At 37.1% G+C, this 17,112-nt stretch overlaps 1 protein-coding gene across 4 annotated transcripts; it reads right to left on the bottom strand.

Moving 5' to 3' along the window:
- Window positions 1–2,542: 2,542 nt before the first annotated feature.
- On the bottom strand, window positions 2,543–14,565 carry LOC115439526 (DNA-directed RNA polymerase III subunit RPC4-like). Of its 4 annotated transcripts, none has more exons than XM_030163368.1 (9): window positions 13,994–14,565; window positions 11,714–11,760; window positions 11,469–11,632; window positions 11,006–11,121; window positions 10,135–10,240; window positions 8,772–9,040; window positions 8,493–8,561; window positions 5,707–5,790; window positions 2,543–2,974 (listed from the first exon to the last, which is right to left on the bottom strand). In XM_030163368.1, exons 1-9 carry the CDS (start codon window positions 14,207–14,209, stop codon window positions 2,834–2,836), a joined length of 1,212 nt encoding a protein of 403 aa, XP_030019228.1. In that variant the 5' UTR covers window positions 14,210–14,565; the 3' UTR covers window positions 2,543–2,833. The 4 variants fall into 4 exon arrangements, with proteins under 4 accessions (XP_030019228.1, XP_030019230.1, XP_030019229.1 ...); XM_030163370.1 differs by having other exon boundaries at window positions 2,543–2,971; XM_030163369.1 differs by lacking the exon at window positions 5,707–5,790 and having other exon boundaries at window positions 8,409–8,561.
- Window positions 14,566–17,112: the final 2,547 nt, after the last annotated feature.

The following is a 17,112-nucleotide window of genomic DNA, read 5'->3' as shown; positions in this document are numbered from 1 at the left end:
CACTCATTGACTAATGTAGAACTTGGAACATTTAGTGCAGTTCTCCTTTCATTTGGGGGTTAGGCACAAAGGCCAAATACTGAGTCTATCCTCCCATCAACACATTAGTATAAGGACTTTAAAGTGAGTTTGCACACGTTTGGGTTTGTTGTAAGTACTGATTTGTAGCAAACTGCCTCTTCTGTGGAGGAGAAACTGTTGAAGTGGTCAGCTGTAGGGCTATCAGTGGAAACAGCAGAGAACTATACAGAGGGTTTAGTGTTTCTGAACAAACTGAGGATTCTACTCCTACTTTTTGAGTCCAACAGAAGGGAAAGCTACTGCTTTGTTTGTTGCCTTCACTGTAAAACCAGAAACTGTCGAATTTTCAAAATATTACGAGTTTAATCTCATAAAAGTACGACTTTATTCTCGTTAAATAATGACTTTATTCTCGTTAATCAAAGACTTTATTTTTGTTAACGACTTTATTCTCATTAAATAATGAGTTTTTTAAAACTATGACTTTATTCTCATTAAATGACTTTATTCTTGTTAATTAGCAACTTTATTCTTGTTAAATGAGTTTTTTAAAACGACTTTATTCTTGTTAATTAACTTTATACTTGTTAAATGAGTTTTTTAAAACTACAACTTTATTCTTGTTAATTAACGACTATTCTCGTTAAATAACGACTTTATCCTCGTTAAATGAGTTTTTTAAAACTACGACTTTCTCCTCGTTAAATATTGACTTTATTCCTGTTGTGACAAGTGTATTTTTTTTCTTAAGTAGCCCTAATACACTGTTGTCATTTACAGTAGAAATGTGTATGATAAAGTTAAGTACATGTTATTCAAAAAACAACCTTTTTCCTCATTAGTAAAACAATGTAGATTTGTGTAGTAGATGTTCATACTATTTCCAGTGATTTCACTTTTCAAAGCAAGTCAGAGAAGAACACCCCAGTGACCAAACTGTGGGTTCTGACCCGGTCCAAGTACATGTTGATGAAAAAGCCTGAGTTCATTCAATCATTAACACCTTTTCTCTTCCTTCTCTAATGAGCCCACTATGAAAAAGGTTTAAGTTTAGTTTCAAATAAAGACCAGTTCCAAGTACAGCTCTAACCGATCCAGCCAGTGTTTGTTTAGTCATTTCCAGTATTGACCGTTAATTCTGCTGTAGAATGTATTTAGCTCTACTCTGTTTTCTTTGTACTGTCTTTATTGAATAAACATTAAATACACTTTTCTACAAGGATGTTTCTATATGACCTTTAACGCTGTATAAAAGACAGAATGAGTCAAAAGAATAACACAGGCTAATGTGTCTGTACAAACACCGAACACAGAGGAGAACTATTACTGCATAAGACAAAACTACAACACTTCACATGTAAGAAAGTACAGTCAACTGACTTTGGACTGATACTGGGACAGGATAAATAACTGGTGTTTGATGAACACAACAGGACGCTTCATCCAGTCCAGTGAACATGATGTGAAAGGACTGATCCTGTTCAGGGTTCTCGCTAGCGTCATTGAACGTCAGGGCCTCGATGCTGAGATTTGACCCGCGACGCTGTCTTTCAACCAGCGTAGCGGTGTTTTTTTGTGTGTGTGTGTGATCGTCCAGCATAATGATAACGAGATTTGAATTTGAAAAAATATATTCCTTTGTCTTGGGTGCAAAGCGCTGCAGACAGGAAATGAGAACAATATAATTAACACCCTTTTGTGTGCCTTGGTATTGTCTGACGCCCACCCAGCAACATCACTTGCCACATGGTGCCCCTACGCTGTGAAAAAATCCAAGTGAGAACCCTGCTGTTGGATTCTCTTCTATTTACAAGACATTCAACTCCTAGGGCAGTGGTTCTTAACCTTGTTGGAGGTACTGAACCCCAGCAGTTTCATATGCGCTTTCACCGAACCCTTCTTTATTAAAAAATAAAATGTGATTTTTTTCAAATTCAAGACACAGGTATATGTTTTACTGGTGCACAAAATGAACTGTACATTAACATAACTGTGTTCAAAGAACAAAACCAATACAGTGCATGAACTCACAACAAATTACATACCTTTTCACAAAGACATGACCTTTTTTAATACTACCAAAAAAGATAATTGCATGTAGTGTATCAAAAAAAAGTTCTCGTTACTCCTTCAGTATTTTTGTGATCGTTGTTTTATTACGGCACTAGCTCGGCTTTAGCGTAATACGATTTCTCCATCCGCGACGGTGCGTCGGTCGTCACATGATTGTAACTGACCAGTGCAGTGACCGAAAAATGTAAACAAACGCTACACATGGCTGCCTCCGTGGTTAACAGGAAGTAGCAAAAGTCATAACAACGATGTGGAAAATACTCAAATAATTCATCGTCTGACGAGTGGAAGAGATTATAAACACTTCCGGATGTGTTGTAGTGCTATAAGCAACAACAATACACCGCGTATATTGGATGTCAATCAGAGAAAGAGTCTCCGAAGCCGTTTGTTTACATACACGGACCTAGCCCAACACACACACCCGACTAATGAGTAGAGTGTGTGTCTTGACCTCCACCGAACCCCTGAGACTGACTCACCGAACCCCTAGGGTTCGATCGAACCCAGGTTAAGAACCACTGTCCTAGGGACAGATCTGCAAAGTATCACACTGATCACCACATCACATCAGTGTGTCCATAGTATCATGTGTCTGTAGTATCAGTGTGTCCTTAACGTGTCCTCAGGGTGTCCTTAGTGTGTACGTAGTGTGTACGTAGTGTGTCCTTAGCATGTCCTTAGCATGTCCTTAGGGTGTCCTTAGCATGTCCTTAGGGTGTCCTTAGCATGTCCGTTGTCAGGATTGTTGCTGCTGTTGCGCTGCCGTTTGTTGCAGGAACGTGTGGAAGTCCGGCGATAAAACCAGTTTGTGACGGACGTTTCCCAAGACCATCATGTCTCCAGTCTGACCGTCAGAAAGACGCACAGACACCAGTTGCTGCAAAAGAGGAAGAGGACATGGTTTCCATAGTAACGCTGATGGTTCACACAGACAGTGTTTCAAACTGATCAGACACCTGTAACAAACACCAACAGATTTACTGCAAAAGCACTGAGTGTGTTCAACTGAGACATGAGCTGGAAGGACAACGAGACCGGGGACAGTTGGGCTTATTCTGTTAGTCGTAGATGTGTGTTTTCTTTTATTCTTTCAGCCGTAGATGTGTGTTTTTCTTTTATTCTTTTAGCCGTAGATGTGTGTTTTTCTTTTATTCTTTTAGCTGTAGATGTGTGTTTTTCTTTTATTCTTTTAGCCGTAGATGTGTGTTTTTCTTTTATTCTTTTAGCCGAAGATGTGTTTTTCTTTTATTCTTTTAGCTGTAGATGTGTTTTTCTTTTATTCTTTTAGCCGAAGATGTGTTTTTCTTTTATTCTTTTAGCCGTAGATGTGTTTTTCTTTTATTCTTTTAGCTGTAGATGTGTGTTTTTCTTTTATCTTTTAGCCGTAGATGTGCGTTTTTCTTTTATTCTTTTAGCCGTAGATTTGCGTTTTTCTTTTATTCTTTTAGCTGTAGATGTGTGTTTTTCTTTTATCTTTTAGCCGTAGATGTGTTTGTCTTTTATTCTTTTAAATGTAGATGTGTGTTTTTCTTTTATTCTTTTAGCCGTAGATGTGTTTGTCTTTTATTCTTTTAAATGTAGATGTGTGTTTTTCTTTTATTCTTTTAGCTGTAGATGTGTTTTTCTTTTATTCTTTTAGCCGTAGGGGTGTGTTTTTCTTTTATTCTTTTAGCCGTAGATGTGTTTTTCTTTTATTCTTTTAGCCGTAGATGTGTTTTTCTTTTATTCTTTTAGCTGTAGATGTGTTTTTCTTTTATTCTTTTAGCCGTAGATGTGTTTTTCTGTTATTCTTTTAGCTGTAGATGTGTGTTTTTCTTTTATTCTTTTAGCCGTAGATTTGCGTTTTTCTTTTATTCTTTTAGCCGTAGATTTGCGTTTTTCTTTTATTCTTTTAGCTGTAGATGTGTTTTTCTTTTATTCTTTTAGCTGTAGATATGTGTTTTTCTTTTATCTTTTAGCCGTAGATGTGCGTTTTTCTTTTATTCTTTTAGCCGTAGATTTGCGTTTTTCTTTTATTCTTTTAGCCGTAGATTTGCGTTTTTCTTTTATTCTTTTAGCTGTAGATGTGTGTTTTTCTTTTATTCTTTTAGCCGTAGATGTGTTTTTCTTTTATTCTTTTAGCTGTAGATGTGTGTTTTTCTTTTATTCTTTTAGCCCTAGATGTGCGTTTTTCTTTTATTCTTTTAGCTGTAGATGTGTGTTTTTCTTTTATCTTTTAGCTGTAGATTTGCATTTTTCTTTTATTCTTTTAGCCGTAGATGTGCGTTTTTCTTTTAGCCGTAGATTTGTTTTTCTTTTATTCTTTTAGCCGTAGATGTGTGTTTTTCTTTTATTCTTTTAGCTGTAGATGTGTGTTTTTCTTTTATTCTTTTAGCCGTAGATGTGTGTTTGTCTTTTATTCTTTTAAATGTAGATGTGTGTTTTTCTTTTATTCTTTTAGCTGTAGATGTGTTTTTCTTTTATTCTTTTAGCCGTAGGGGTGTGTTTTTCTTTTATTCTTTTAGCCGTAGATGTGTTTTTCTTTTATTCTTTTAGCCGTAGGGGTGTGTTTTTCTTTTATTCTTTTAGCCGTAGATGTGTTTTTCTTTTATTCTTTTAGCCGTAGATGTGTTTTTCTTTTATTCTTTTAGCTGTAGATATGTGTTTTTCTTTTATCTTTTAGCCGTAGATGTGCGTTTTTCTTTTATTCTTTTAGCTGTAGATGTGTGTTTTTCTTTTATTCTTTTAACTAGATATGCGTTTTTCTTTTATTCTTTTAGCCGTAGATGTGCGTTTTTCTTTTATTCTTTTAGCTGTAGATGTGCGTTTTTCTTTTATTCTTTTAGCCGTAGATTTGCGTTTTTCTTTTATTCTTTTAGCTGTAGATGTGTGTTTTTCTTTTATTCTTTTAACTAGATATGCGTTTTTCTTTTATTCTTTTAGCCGTAGATGTGCGTTTTTCTTTTATTCTTTTAGCTGTAGATGTGCGTTTTTCTTTTATTCTTTTAACTAGATATGCGTTTTTCTTTTATTCTTTTAGCTGTAGATGTGCGTTTTTCTTTTATTCTTTTAGCCGTAGATGTGCGTTTTCTTTTATTCTTTTAGCTGTAGATGTGCGTTTTTCTTTTATTCTTTTAACTAGATATGCGTTTTTCTTTTATTCTTTTAGCCGTAGATGTGCGTTTTTCTTTTACTCTTTTAGCCGTAGATGTGCGTTTTTCTTTTATTCTTTTAGTCGTAGATGTGTTTTTCTTTTATTCCTTTAGCTGTAGATGTGCGTTTTTCTTTTGTTATTTTAACTGTAGATATGCGTTTTTCTTTTATTCTTTTAGCCGTAGATGTGCGTTTTTCTTTTACTCTTTTAGCTGTAGATGTGCGTTTTTCTTTTATTCTTTTAGTCGTAGATGTGTTTTTCTTTTATTCCTTTAGCTGTAGATGTGTGTTTGTCTTTGTTCAGGGTCAAATGAAGCTGTTCTTCTACATGAGTGTTGTTAATCACTGCTTCACCTTCATGAACACTCCATCATGTCAGGACCATTGAACCATGTCAGAAAAGTCCAGCTGGGACACAACCGACACCAAACCTTGCACATGTTCTATGGGACCTGGTTCTGGTTCTGGTGTCAGTACCTGCAGGAAGGAGAAGGCCGCTCCCTCCGACACATCCATGACCACCTCTCCCACCTTCAGCACCACCGATCCCGACCTCCGGATCTGCAGTTTACCCAGAAACCCCCCCTTATTCTTTTAGCCGTAGATTTGCGTTTTTCTTTTATTCTTTTAGCTGTAGATGTGTGTTTTTCTTTTATCTTTTAGCCGTAGATGTGTTTGTCTTTTATTCTTTTAAATGTAGATGTGTGTTTTTCTTTTATTCTTTTAGCCGTAGATGTGTGTTTGTCTTTTATTCTTTTAAATGTAGATGTGTGTTTTTCTTTTATTCTTTTAGCTGTAGATGTGTTTTTCTTTTATTCTTTTAGCCGTAGGGGTGTGTTTTTCTTTTATTCTTTTAGCCGTAGATGTGTTTGTCTTTTATTCTTTTAAATGTAGATGTGTGTTTTTCTTTTATTCTTTTAGCCGTAGATGTGTGTTTGTCTTTTATTCTTTTAAATGTAGATGTGTGTTTTTCTTTTATTCTTTTAGCTGTAGATGTGTTTTTCTTTTATTCTTTTAGCCGTAGATGTGTTTGTCTTTTATTCTTTTAAATGTAGATGTGTGTTTTTCTTTTATTCTTTTAGCCGTAGATGTGTGTTTGTCTTTTATTCTTTTAAATGTAGATGTGTGTTTTTCTTTTATTCTTTTAGCCGTAGATGTGTTTTTCTTTTATTCTTTTAGCTGTAGATGTGTTTTTCTTTTATTCTTTTAGCTGTAGATGTGTTTTTCTTTTATTCTTTTAGCCGTAGATGTGCGTTTTTCTTTTATTCTTTTAACTGTAGATGTGCGTTTTTCTTTTACTCTTTTAGCCGTAGATGTGTTTTTCTTTTATTCTTTTAGCCGTAGATGTGTTTTTCTGTTATTCTTTTAGCTGTAGATGTGTGTTTTTCTTTTATTCTTTTAGCCGTAGATTTGCGTTTTTCTTTTATTCTTTTAGCCGTAGATGTGTTTTTCTTTTATTCTTTTAGCCGTAGATGTGTTTTTCTTTTATTCTTTTAGCTGTAGATATGTGTTTTTCTTTTAACTTTTAGCCGTAGATTTGCGTTTTTCTTTTATTCTTTTAGCCGTAGATGTGTTTTTCTTTTATTCTTTTAGCTGTAGATGTGTGTTTTTCTTTTATTCTTTTAGCCCTAGATGTGCGTTTTTCTTTTATTCTTTTAGCTGTAGATGTGTGTTTTTCTTTTATCTTTTAGCTGTAGATTTGCATTTTTCTTTTATTCTTTTAGCCGTAGATGTGCGTTTTTCTTTTAGCCGTAGATTTGTTTTTCTTTTATTCTTTTAGCCGTAGATGTGTGTTTTTCTTTTATTCTTTTAGCCGTAGATGTGTGTTTTTCTTTTATTCTTTTAGCCGTAGATGTGTGTTTGTCTTTTATTCTTTTAGCCGTAGATGTGTGTTTGTCTTTTATTCTTTTAAATGTAGATGTGTGTTTTTCTTTTATTCTTTTAGCTGTAGATGTGTTTTTCTTTTATTCTTTTAGCCGTAGGGGTGTGTTTTTCTTTTATTCTTTTAGCCGTAGATGTGTTTTTCTTTTATTCTTTTAGCCGTAGGGGTGTGTTTTTCTTTTATTCTTTTAGCCGTAGATGTGTTTTTCTTTTATTCTTTTAGCCGTAGATGTGTTTTTCTTTTATCTTTTAGCCGTAGATGTGCGTTTTTCTTTTATTCTTTTAGCTGTAGATGTGTGTTTTTCTTTTATTCTTTTAACTAGATATGCGTTTTTCTTTTATTCTTTTAGCCGTAGATGTGCGTTTTTCTTTTATTCTTTTAGCTGTAGATGTGCGTTTTTCTTTTATTCTTTTAGCCGTAGATTTGCGTTTTTCTTTTATTCTTTTAGCTGTAGATGTGTGTTTTTCTTTTATTCTTTTAACTAGATATGCGTTTTTCTTTTATTCTTTTAGCCGTAGGTGTGCGTTTTTCTTTTATTCTTTTAGCTGTAGATGTGCGTTTTTCTTTTATTCTTTTAGCCGTAGATGTGCGTTTTTCTTTTATTCTTTTAGCTGTAGATGTGCGTTTTTCTTTTATTCTTTTAACTAGATATGCGTTTTTCTTTTATTCTTTTAGCCGTAGATGTGCGTTTTTCTTTTACTCTTTTAGCCGTAGATGTGCGTTTTTCTTTTATTCTATTAGTCGTAGATGTGTTTTTCTTTTATTCCTTTAGCTGTAGATGTGCGTTTTTCTTTTGTTATTTTAACTGTAGATATGCGTTTTTCTTTTATTCTTTTAGCCGTAGATGTGCGTTTTTCTTTTACTCTTTTAGCCGTAGATGTGCGTTTTTCTTTTATTCTTTTAGTCGTAGATGTGTTTTTCTTTTATTCCTTTAGCTGTAGATGTGTGTTTTTCTTTTATTCTTTTAACTAGATATGCGTTTTTCTTTTATTCTTTTAGCCGTAGATGTGCGTTTTTCTTTTACTCTTTTAGCCGTAGATGTGCGTTTTTCTTTTATTCTTTTAGTCGTAGATGTGTTTTTCTTTTATTCCTTTAGCTGTAGATGTGTGTTTGTCTTTGTTCAGGGTCAAATGAAGCTGTTCTTCTACATGAGTGTTGTTAATCACTGCTTCACCTTCATGAACACTCCATCATGTCAGGACCATTGAACCATGTCAGAAAAGTCCAGCTGGGACACAACCGACACCAAACCTTGCACATGTTCTATGGGACCTGGTTCTGGTTCTGGTGTCAGTACCTGCAGGAAGGAGAAGGCCGCTCCCTCCGACACATCCATGACCACCTCTCCCACCTTCAGCACCACCGATCCCGACCTCCGGATCTGCAGTTTACCCAGAAACCCCTCTGGGAACTGTGACAGCACAGGACACGCCTCCTTCGCCACCACTTCCTGCACAGTCACACACACATTAGAACCAGTTAGAACCAGTCAGAACCAGTTAGAACCAGTCAGAACCAGTTAAACTGAATGTAAAACTGAAACTGAAAAAACGTCTTCTTGTGTCTGTGTATGTGTCTTTGTGTATGTGTATGTGCGTGTTGGTGTCTGTGTGTGTGTATGTCTGTGTATATGTACATGTCTGTGTGAGTGTGTGTGTACATGTCCAGGTCTCTTGTCTTCAGTCCTCCTCTCCTTGTGCATCTCCTTGTGCGTCTCCTTCTTGGTTCTGAAGGGCATACAGTCCGGCAGCTGCATGAAGAACAGCTCCTCTGATCCGGACAGGCTGAGCTCCTGCAGCAGATCCACCAAGGACGGCTGAGGTGGTCTGGGCTCGGTTCGGCCGCAGACGGCTGGACCCGGACCTCCAGTGGACTGAGGTCTGAGCGGAGGCGGGTTCTCTGGACCACATACAACGGAACCATAGACACCTGAACAGAAGAGCAGAGAGCTGTGGTCTGATGTGGACTGAGGTGGTCTGATGTGGACTGAGGTGGTCTCTGATGTGGTCTGATGCGGACTGTGATGTGGTCTCTGTGGCGGTCTCTGATGTGGTCTGATGTGGTCTCTGATGCGGTCTCTTATGTGGATTGATGTGGACTGTGATGTTGTCTCTGATGGGGTCTCTGATGTGGTCTTTAATGCGGTCTCTGATGTGGTCTCTGATGCGGACTGATGTGGACTGAGGTGGTCTGATGTGGTCTGATGTGGACTGAGGTGGACTGATGTGGTCTGATGTGGACTGAGGTGGACTGAGGTGGTCTCTGATGCAGTCTCTGATGTGGTCTGATGCGGACTGTGATGTGGTCTCTGTGGCGGTCTCTGATGTGGTCTGATGTGGTCTCTGATGCAGTCTCTTATGTAGTCTGATGTGGACTGAGGTGGACTGATGTGGACTGTGATGTCGTCTGATGTGGACTGGATGTTGTCTCTGATGGGGCCTCTGATGTGGTCTTTAATGCGGTCTCTGATGTGGTCTGATGTGGACTGAGGTGGTCTGATGTGGACTGAGGTGGACTGATGTGGTCTGATGTGGACTGAGGTGGTCTCTGATGTGGTCTGATGCGGACTGTGATGTGGTCTCTGTGGCGGTCTCTGATGTGGTCTGATGTGGTCTCTGATGTGGTCTCTGATGCGGTCTCTGATGCGGTCTCTGATGTGGACTGAGGTGGTCTGATGTGGACTGTGATGTGGTCTGATGTGGACTGTGATGTTGTCTCTGGTGGGGTCTCTAATGTGGTTTGATGCGGTCTTTAATGCAGTCTCTGATGTGGTCTCTGTGGCGGTCTCTGATGTGGTCTGATGTGGTCTCTGATGTGGTCTCTGATGCGGTCTCTGATGTGGACTGAGGTGGACTGAGGTGGTCTGATGTGGACTGTGATGTGGTCTGATGTGGACTGTGATGTTGTCTCTGATGGGGTCTCTAATGTGGTTTGATGCGGTCATTAATGCAGTCTCTGATGTGGTCTCTGATGCGGTCTCTGATGTGGTCTGATGTGGACTGTACAGTGGAGGAGGCTCTTACAGGAGGATCTGCTCAGACCTGGACTCTTCATGGCCACAGACCGGCACAGCGGCAGTTGGATGGGCTTCAGCTTGGACCTGTTCTCCAGATCCAGGTCATCTATAAACTGAAGGATTTTGCAGTTTAAGACCAGTTTGTGTGGTTTTAGGGTCAGACCGCTGTCTGAGCTGCACTAAAGTAAAGCACCACTCATCCTGTCAGCGTCTTGTCCTACATTCCATCAGTTTTTTCCATTGATGACACCTGTCGGGGCCTGTCATTGGTCACCTGTAAACTCATATTCTGTCTGGAGTTAAAGCTGCACCTGTTTTACTACAGTCAAAGAACATGAATATACTGTCTGTGACTGAGGAGGATGACACATGGGTACTTCTGTTACTTAGTTACTTCTGAGTAACTTCAGTCACAGTGTGTATGTTTAACACTGATGATGTTCTATTCAATGAAAAGAATCTGAAAACAGATCCACACATCAAGTTCATGTTATAGTGCATTAGTTCCAGTTGGACAGAAAAGGCTGGAATCCTTCTGTTTTCAGACACATTCTCTGTTTTATTCCTGTTTGTCAGTATCACCTTTGTCCAGGTTGAGGAGTACAAACTCAGTTACACTTATTAAAACTGTGTCATCACAAGACAAAAATATTTGATTACAGGTTCATGGGGAACTGTGGAGATCAAGCACAGGGAACATTCAACCATCTAACACTGGTTTGAACGGTGGAGCCGAGAGAAATACAGAAAAAGACAGAAATACAGAAAAACACAGAAATACAGAAAAAGACAGAGAAATTTAGAGCCTGGACTCTTTTAAAACTAGACTACAAACGTACCTATTCAAAAAGGCTTATGTGTAAGGCTTGTGTACTCACATCATCCCTGTGCAGTTTATTTAGGATCTCCTCCTCATCCTCCTCAGACTCCTTCTTCACCAGTTTACACACAGAAGAGGAGGTGGAGTCACGCACATTGGTCACGCCTCGACAACCTGAACACACAGGATGGAGCGGTTCATTCACTCATTCATCAGTATTAACCCTTTCATTCTTGGTCTGGTTCATTCACTCATTCATCAGTATTAACCCTTTCATACTTGGTCTGGTTCATTCACTCGTTCATCAGTATTAACCCTTTCATACTTGGTCTGGTTCACTCATTCATCAGTATTAACCCTTTCATTCTTGGTCTGGTTCACTCATTCATCAGTATTAACCCTTTCATTCTCATCAGTATTAACCCTTTCATACTTGGTCTGGTTCATTCACTCGTTCATCAGTATTAACCCTTTCATTCTTGGTCTGGTTCACTCATTCATCAGTATTAACCCTTTCACACCTGGTCTGCGGCTGCTGTCTGCTGGACCTTGTTCAAATATGGAGTGGGACTGGATGGTGGGAGGCCTCTCTCTCCTCCTCACTCTCTTCTCTCTCTTCTCTCTCTTCTTTTCTTCTCTCTCCGTTCTCTGTGGTTTCGATGCTGTTTGTATTTTTCCTTTTAACCTAAATAAAGTCAAACACTTCCACTATTAAAGCTGCTCGTGACGTTTAAAGGCTGTTTAATGCAGCTCAGACGTTACTTACTCATCTTTGCTTTTCCTCACAGCGTGGACATTTGGCTCAAAGGTTTTCTATCAAACAAGAAACAAAGATAATTTAACTAAAACTACGTCAATGCAACCTCTGCTCCATTAATATGGAGCCAATCTGGGACCATAAGTTTTGTATATGACAAAATTAAATTTGAAACTGAAAATTGAAGTTTTGACCTTGAATTTTGAAAAATACAACAATGTATTCAAATTAAAAATAAATGTATGAAAAGTTTTTTCAGGTTAAATATAATTTTGATTCACTTCAGTAATTCTTTTGAATAAATTATTTATTTTCATTTTTCACTTTCATATATATTTTAATTTTTGAGGTTTTATTTTTTTCAGGTGCATGTTTTATCTTTTCAGATTCAGATCCTTTTTTTTTAGATTCCAATCTTATTTTTTTACTTTCAGATCTTTTTCTCACTTTCAAATCTTTTTTTTTCAGTTTCAGATCTCTTGAGACTTTTTGTCATGCTGTCACTCATGATTCCACGCCCCTCTCAGTTGAGGCCACGCCCTCCACACCACATCAGGGCCAAAAGTTGAACAAGCGAAAAGAAGAGATCTGAAAGCGAAACAGAGATCTGAAAGTGAAAAAAAAAATTGAAAGCAAAAAAAGATCTGAAAATGAAATAATAAGATTTTAAACCGTAAAAAAAAAATCTGAATCTGAAAAGATAAAACATGCATCTGAAAAAAATAAAACCCCAAAAATTAAAATATAAGTGAAGGTGAAAAATTAAAATTTGTTCAAAAGAATTACTGAAGTGAATCAAAATTATATTTAACCTGAAAAAACTTTATATACACTTATTTTTAAATTGAATACATTGTTGTATTTTTCAAAATTCAAAATCAAAACTTAAATTATATTACAATAATTCTATAATTAAAGTATTTAGTGATGGACTTGAATGTTTTTACCTCCGTGTCTTGTCTTATCATTATTATTAACATTATTATTATTATTATCATCATCATTATTATTATTACTACTACTATTATTATTATTAATATTATTATTACTTCTACTATTATAGGGATGCACCGATTCCGATACGAATATCGGGCATTAGCTCCAATACTCAGTGTGTGTACTTGTACTCGTACTCGTAAAAGTAATCCCATACAAATGCACCGACACCACTTATGGCTGTGTGACATTCCCAGTTCAGTGCGGCAGGTGCGGCAGGTGGAGTAATGTGTGGGGAGTGTGAAGAGTGTGGAGATTTTTCAAAATAAATGACGGTGATAAAAGTAACGCTGACTGCAAGTAACATTAAAGACACAGACAGATACAGACGCAGTGTTCTGTCAGTCCTCTGCGTACATTCCATCTGTTTTCCAGGTGCTGGCAGATGCGTACCTAGACGGAGAATACCAGCGGGAACCACTGGGGATACGGAGCGGTGCAGACCACCGCCAGCGGAAGTGACAACCAAACTTATCACCCATTTCTCTTTTCTCTACCTGCTGAAGCTAAGCTTTTAAACCTTACTAGCGAAAATGCTGCAATATTAGTATCACAGTAGTGTTACCTCTGTTGTCTACAGGTTTACTATTACTGACTTTCTTCTTCTCATAAAACTTTCCTCTTCTTTGTGGTATTTATCCAGTATTTCAGTAATTCAGAGCGGCGCCCCCTGGTGGATTAATTGACAAACGCTCATTCCAACACATTAAATGTCAGTAACAGCACCTGGTTCCAGTCAGACTAATGACAACGACAATAAAGCACATTTACAAAAGAAACTAACAACTGGAATGGGATTATTAAGTACTCGTATTGGTACTCGGTATCGCAAGTACTCAAATGGAAGTACTCGTACTCATACTTGGTCTGGAAAAAAGTGGTATCGGTGCATCCCTATACTATTATTATTACTACTACTACTACTACTACTACTATTATTATTATTATTATTATTAATATTACTATTACTACTATTATTGTTACTACTACTAATATTATTATTAGTACTATTATTATTATGATTATTATTACTACCACTATTATTATCATTACTACTACTACTATCATTACTACTACTGCTATCATTATTATTATTATTACTACTACTACTGTTATTATTATTATTATTATTATTATTATTACTACTACTAATATTATTACTAGTACTATTATTATTATCATTATTATTATTATTATTACTACCACTATTATTATCATTACTACTACTACTACTATCATTATTATTATTATTATTATTATTATTATTATTATTATTATTATTATTGTTATTACCTTGGGCTTCTTGTACGCCCCCCCCAGGGTCATGTCTCTGGTTCTGAGGGACGGCAGTCTTCCGGGGGGGGCGGGGTTAGACAGGCACCGGATGCGGCCGGGCAGGACTCTTCCAGCGGACAAACCCAGGCCGGTGTCCGCGCTGCCCTGGCCGAAGGACCAGCAGGACCCAGACGACCCGGAGGGGCCGGGGTCCGCATCCCCAGAGCCGCTCATGTCTGAACACTTTTCATTTTAACCATTCACTTTAAAAGCTTCTTCTAAATATTCTATTTTATCTCAGAGGCTGGGGGTGAACTTTCCGCTTTTATTTTGGAAGGACACATCCGGTTACATTGATCCAAGTACAGGTGACTTTACACTTTCCGTTTTCACGGTGTCTTCAACTCCTTCGGTGTTCGGTGACCGGTCCTACGTGTGTCTCTGCGTCCAAAGCCTGTTAATAAAGCTTGACCCCCTTGTGAAGACCAGCCAGGGTCCAAACACGGCTCTGAAATGAAGCTCCAACAGCTTCACAGCGGCTCACTCTCCTCCATTTTGTTCCGTCTCGTGCATCAAAAGGCGGCGGACACAAAACAAAAACAAAACAAAACAAAAAAAAAAACATGAACAAAAACGGGAAACTCCGCCGAATCCGGTTAGGGTTCTGTTTTCTGTTTGAGTCGGTGCTCTGCTGAAGTTTCCTTTGTGCATTCTGCAGACATCAGCTCATCTTCTGGACCATTAAACCCAGTTTGTTCGCGGTGCTCGTGCATTAAAGTCCACCACCTACCGTGTTGTGACGTCACAGTTAAAGTCTACAGACCGGGTTCCATGGGTTCCAGTTGTTTATGTGGGTCTGGGGGTTTCCACTGAGCCTTTGTGTCCGGTGTTCCACTGTGGATGTTGTTGTTGTGAGTGGTAATGTAGAAGTGGATCCACCAGGGGGGGATGTTGGCCTTTACAGGAGAATAGACCTCAGACGAGTTCTTTTTTTTTTTTTTTTTTTTTTTTTTTTTTAAATAACTTGTGAAAAAATACAAACTCTCAATGAGGATAGTAATATAGTATAATACAAATGAACATAAATAAAATAAAGTACAAAAATCGTGGGGATATATAGGGCAAGAGCAAAAAATACATTCAAATACAATACAGTGCAAATAATCAGGTATTTTAAAGTAAAGGAGCAGAGATGCAACAGAAAAGACTTTTTAAATTAAAATGATATGTAACAAACAATGTTCTGGCTTATTTTCATTGCAATCTTTTTTTTTTTTCTAGTTTTCTTAGGGACAAGAGAAACATTTTAAATTTGTTTGTAAATCCAGAAAAGGAGGGCTTGCTATTTTTCCTTTTTGCACAGTAGATATGATATTTACCCAATAATAAAATTATATGAATGATATCTGAAACAGATGAGGCCAAATTATCCATATAAAAAATAATATGATATAATTCAAAATATGGAATATCATTAATTTTTAGAGAAATCCAATTTTTTTTTATGTCTGACCAAAAACAGTGTGATGCAGGCCATAAGAAAAATAAGTGTTCTAAGGTTTCATCACTACCGCTGCAGAAGGAGCATTGATCCACCTCAAACTTAAATCTTTTCTTAAGGAACTCTGCTACAGGATAAATCCTGTTTATGATTTTAAAGTGAATTTCTGTAACCATTGGCAAGATTGGCCATTTCATAAATTTAGAGTGTGCTTTGTTCAATGTACCAGATGTTAGCGTGGCGGGCCTCTGCCATCTGATCTCTCTGCAATAATCATGATACAACCTTGACTTCAAAACAGCACTAATAAATCTATTGTTACATTTTTTTTCAAACAGATTACATTCACCAATCAATATTTTTGGTAGACCTCAGACCTCTACAGCTGGGAATATGGAAATACACTGATCTACCAGGAAAAATACCTCCAGAATAAAAGTAATGAACATTTATCAGGTTCGAGTGTCCGTCATTCATCCATACACCAAATATTCTACTTTAATGACATGAAATTCAAGGAATCCAAATAAGCTCTAAATCAGGGCTCTCAAACTCATTTTCTTTCAGGTTCCACATTCAGTCCGATTTGATCTGCAGTGGGCCGGACCAGTAAAAGAATAACATAATAACCTATAAATAATGACAACTTCAGATTTTTGTCTGTGTTTTAGTGCAAAAACCCTATTAAATTATGAAAATACTTACTTTTATAAACTATACAAACAAAAAAGATGTGAATAACCTGAAAAAATGGAAATTTCTTAAGAAAAATAAGTGCAATTTTAACAATATTCTGTATCAACTTATCATTTCTACATGTGTATTATGGATCAGATCTACAAAGACACTAATACTTCATAGCAGGCAGAAAATAGTTCAGATTGTGCTTAATTTTCTTTAGACATTTCAGGTTGTTCATATTTGTTCAGGTTATTGACATTTTATTTACATTTACAGGATAGTTTGTAAATGTAAATATTTTCATAATTAATCATTATTTTTTGTAGGTTATTATTATTTTACTTGAGATCATATTGAACCTGAACTAAAATGAGTTCCATAGCCTTGACTGTGGAATTTTCCTCTTCACAAATTCATCCCACGGGCCGGATTGGGACCTTTGGTGGGCCACATTTGGCGCCCGGGCTGTGTGTTTGAGAGCCCTGCTCTAAATCAACCACATGAATAAACTAGATGAACATGATTGAATTAATATGAAGGAGAAATTCAGCTGAACATGGCTGAACTTTGACAAAACTGGTTAATGTTGTTTAAGTGAAAACTGAAGAACCTGAAAAAAAAAAAACATACAGTAGAAAAACTGTCAAAATGAAACACAAAATTTGAAGTTGAAATCATTTAAAATAGGAACATTTGTAAATGGAACATGTACAGTTGAGTTAGACTGACATAGAAACATTGTGAACTAGAAGCACTCAGAGTGCGCAGACCTCCACCAAGGCCGATCAGTGGGCCCCCCCACCCCCGATCACCACCAAAATTTAATCATTTGTTCCTTGTGCCAGTATCAACATTTCCTGAAATTTTCATCCAAATCCGTCCATAACTTTTTGAGTTATCTTGCACACAAACAGACAGACAGACAAACCAACGCTGACAAAAACATAACCTCCTT

Source organism: Sphaeramia orbicularis, chromosome 19, assembly GCF_902148855.1.
Source record: "Sphaeramia orbicularis chromosome 19, fSphaOr1.1, whole genome shotgun sequence".
NCBI lineage: Eukaryota > Metazoa > Chordata > Actinopteri > Kurtiformes > Apogonidae > Sphaeramia > Sphaeramia orbicularis.
Note: the sequence above shows the minus strand (reverse complement) of the source record. Positions and strands in the feature narration are given on the sequence as shown.